Here is a 1,116-nt window from a genome sequence, read left to right as displayed (position 1 = left end):
GTACTTGTATATTTATAAAGTCACATCGAAATAGGCCAACAATTAATCCTGAAAAGAAAGTCAGCTGGCTCCCTTAGCCCTGTAATAGCCATACCAATCGGATGCATCAGGGAAGATGAACAGCCATAGACAGGTCGACTGTGTTCAGCATTGCAAATCAGCCGCGGCCGCTACGGGACCACGCCCCTCCGCCGGCAGAGCCCCGAGGCTTCCCGACCCCGCAGCTCGCCGGACCCTCCTTCAGAAGCGAACTAAGTGGTCATTGCATAAGTGAAATACGACTAATCGCATTGGCACGTCTGAAGAGGCGCGCTTCTGCCTCGAGGCAGATATTGACACTTTCTTATATAAACACCTTTACGGCGTGTTCTAAGGAGAGGCGATTTTATCTCAACTCGCCGGAAATTTACGACGAAGAAGAAAAAACAAAGAAGAAAAAGATTAAAAAAAGCGATGAATCTAACACGCGAAGCCACCGGCGCTGCTTCTCGTGGTGGCGGCCGAGCGTGGCGGCTGAACAGGAGATATTATGATGGTAATAGCCGCTTCTTGTGATGCTAATGGGGGAAGTGCTGATCCCTTGGTGTGAAATAGCAGGCTGCCCCCCCCCCTCCTCCTACTCTCTTGGGAGGAGAAGGGGGGGGGTCACAAAGCAGATACAGTAAGAGAATGTAGAAGAGATACAAATAGCTATAACACTGCCTTTTTATGGTGGGGAACACCTAGAGGCCATTGTCAGTATTGAAAGTCCTATTGCAGGAGACAACACTAGGCAGAAGAACCTGTTCGTTTGCAGTAGTAGCTGTAAGTCTTGGTTCGCTCGACGGTCCCTTAACCTGTAGCTCATCTTGTGTCCCCAGAGAGCCGCGAGAAGGCCTACGTGTACGGCATCTCGGCAGCAGGTGTGGCGTACGCGGTAACCCGGGCCTGCAGCCGCGGGGAACTCACCGAGTGCGGCTGCGACGAGCGGATTCGACAGCGCCCGAACCGCGGCAGGTGAGCGCAAGTGGCGCAGTCACTTCCTTCTGCTGTCTTGTCGCAGGCGCTTTCTCGACCAGGATGCGACCACGGGTTGCCCTGTAGCGGATCACACACGCATGGATAAGCTTCCAACTT

At 53.0% G+C, this 1,116-nt stretch overlaps 1 protein-coding gene across 1 annotated transcript in view; it reads left to right on the top strand.

The window, feature by feature from the left end:
* LOC119589088 (protein Wnt-5b-like) overlaps positions 1-1,116 on the top strand; it is a 10,686-nt gene that overhangs the window by 3,903 nt on the left and 5,667 nt on the right. The window contains exon 3 of the mRNA XM_037937664.1: positions 861-996. Coding sequence (XP_037793592.1) covers positions 861-996 — 136 coding nt within the window. The remainder of the gene's footprint in view (positions 1-860; positions 997-1,116) is intronic.

The sequence above is a fragment of the Penaeus monodon genome, chromosome 25 (assembly GCF_015228065.2).
Source record: "Penaeus monodon isolate SGIC_2016 chromosome 25, NSTDA_Pmon_1, whole genome shotgun sequence".
NCBI classification, from domain to species: Eukaryota; Metazoa; Arthropoda; class Malacostraca; order Decapoda; family Penaeidae; genus Penaeus; species Penaeus monodon.
This window is presented reverse-complemented; position numbering and strand designations above follow the sequence as displayed.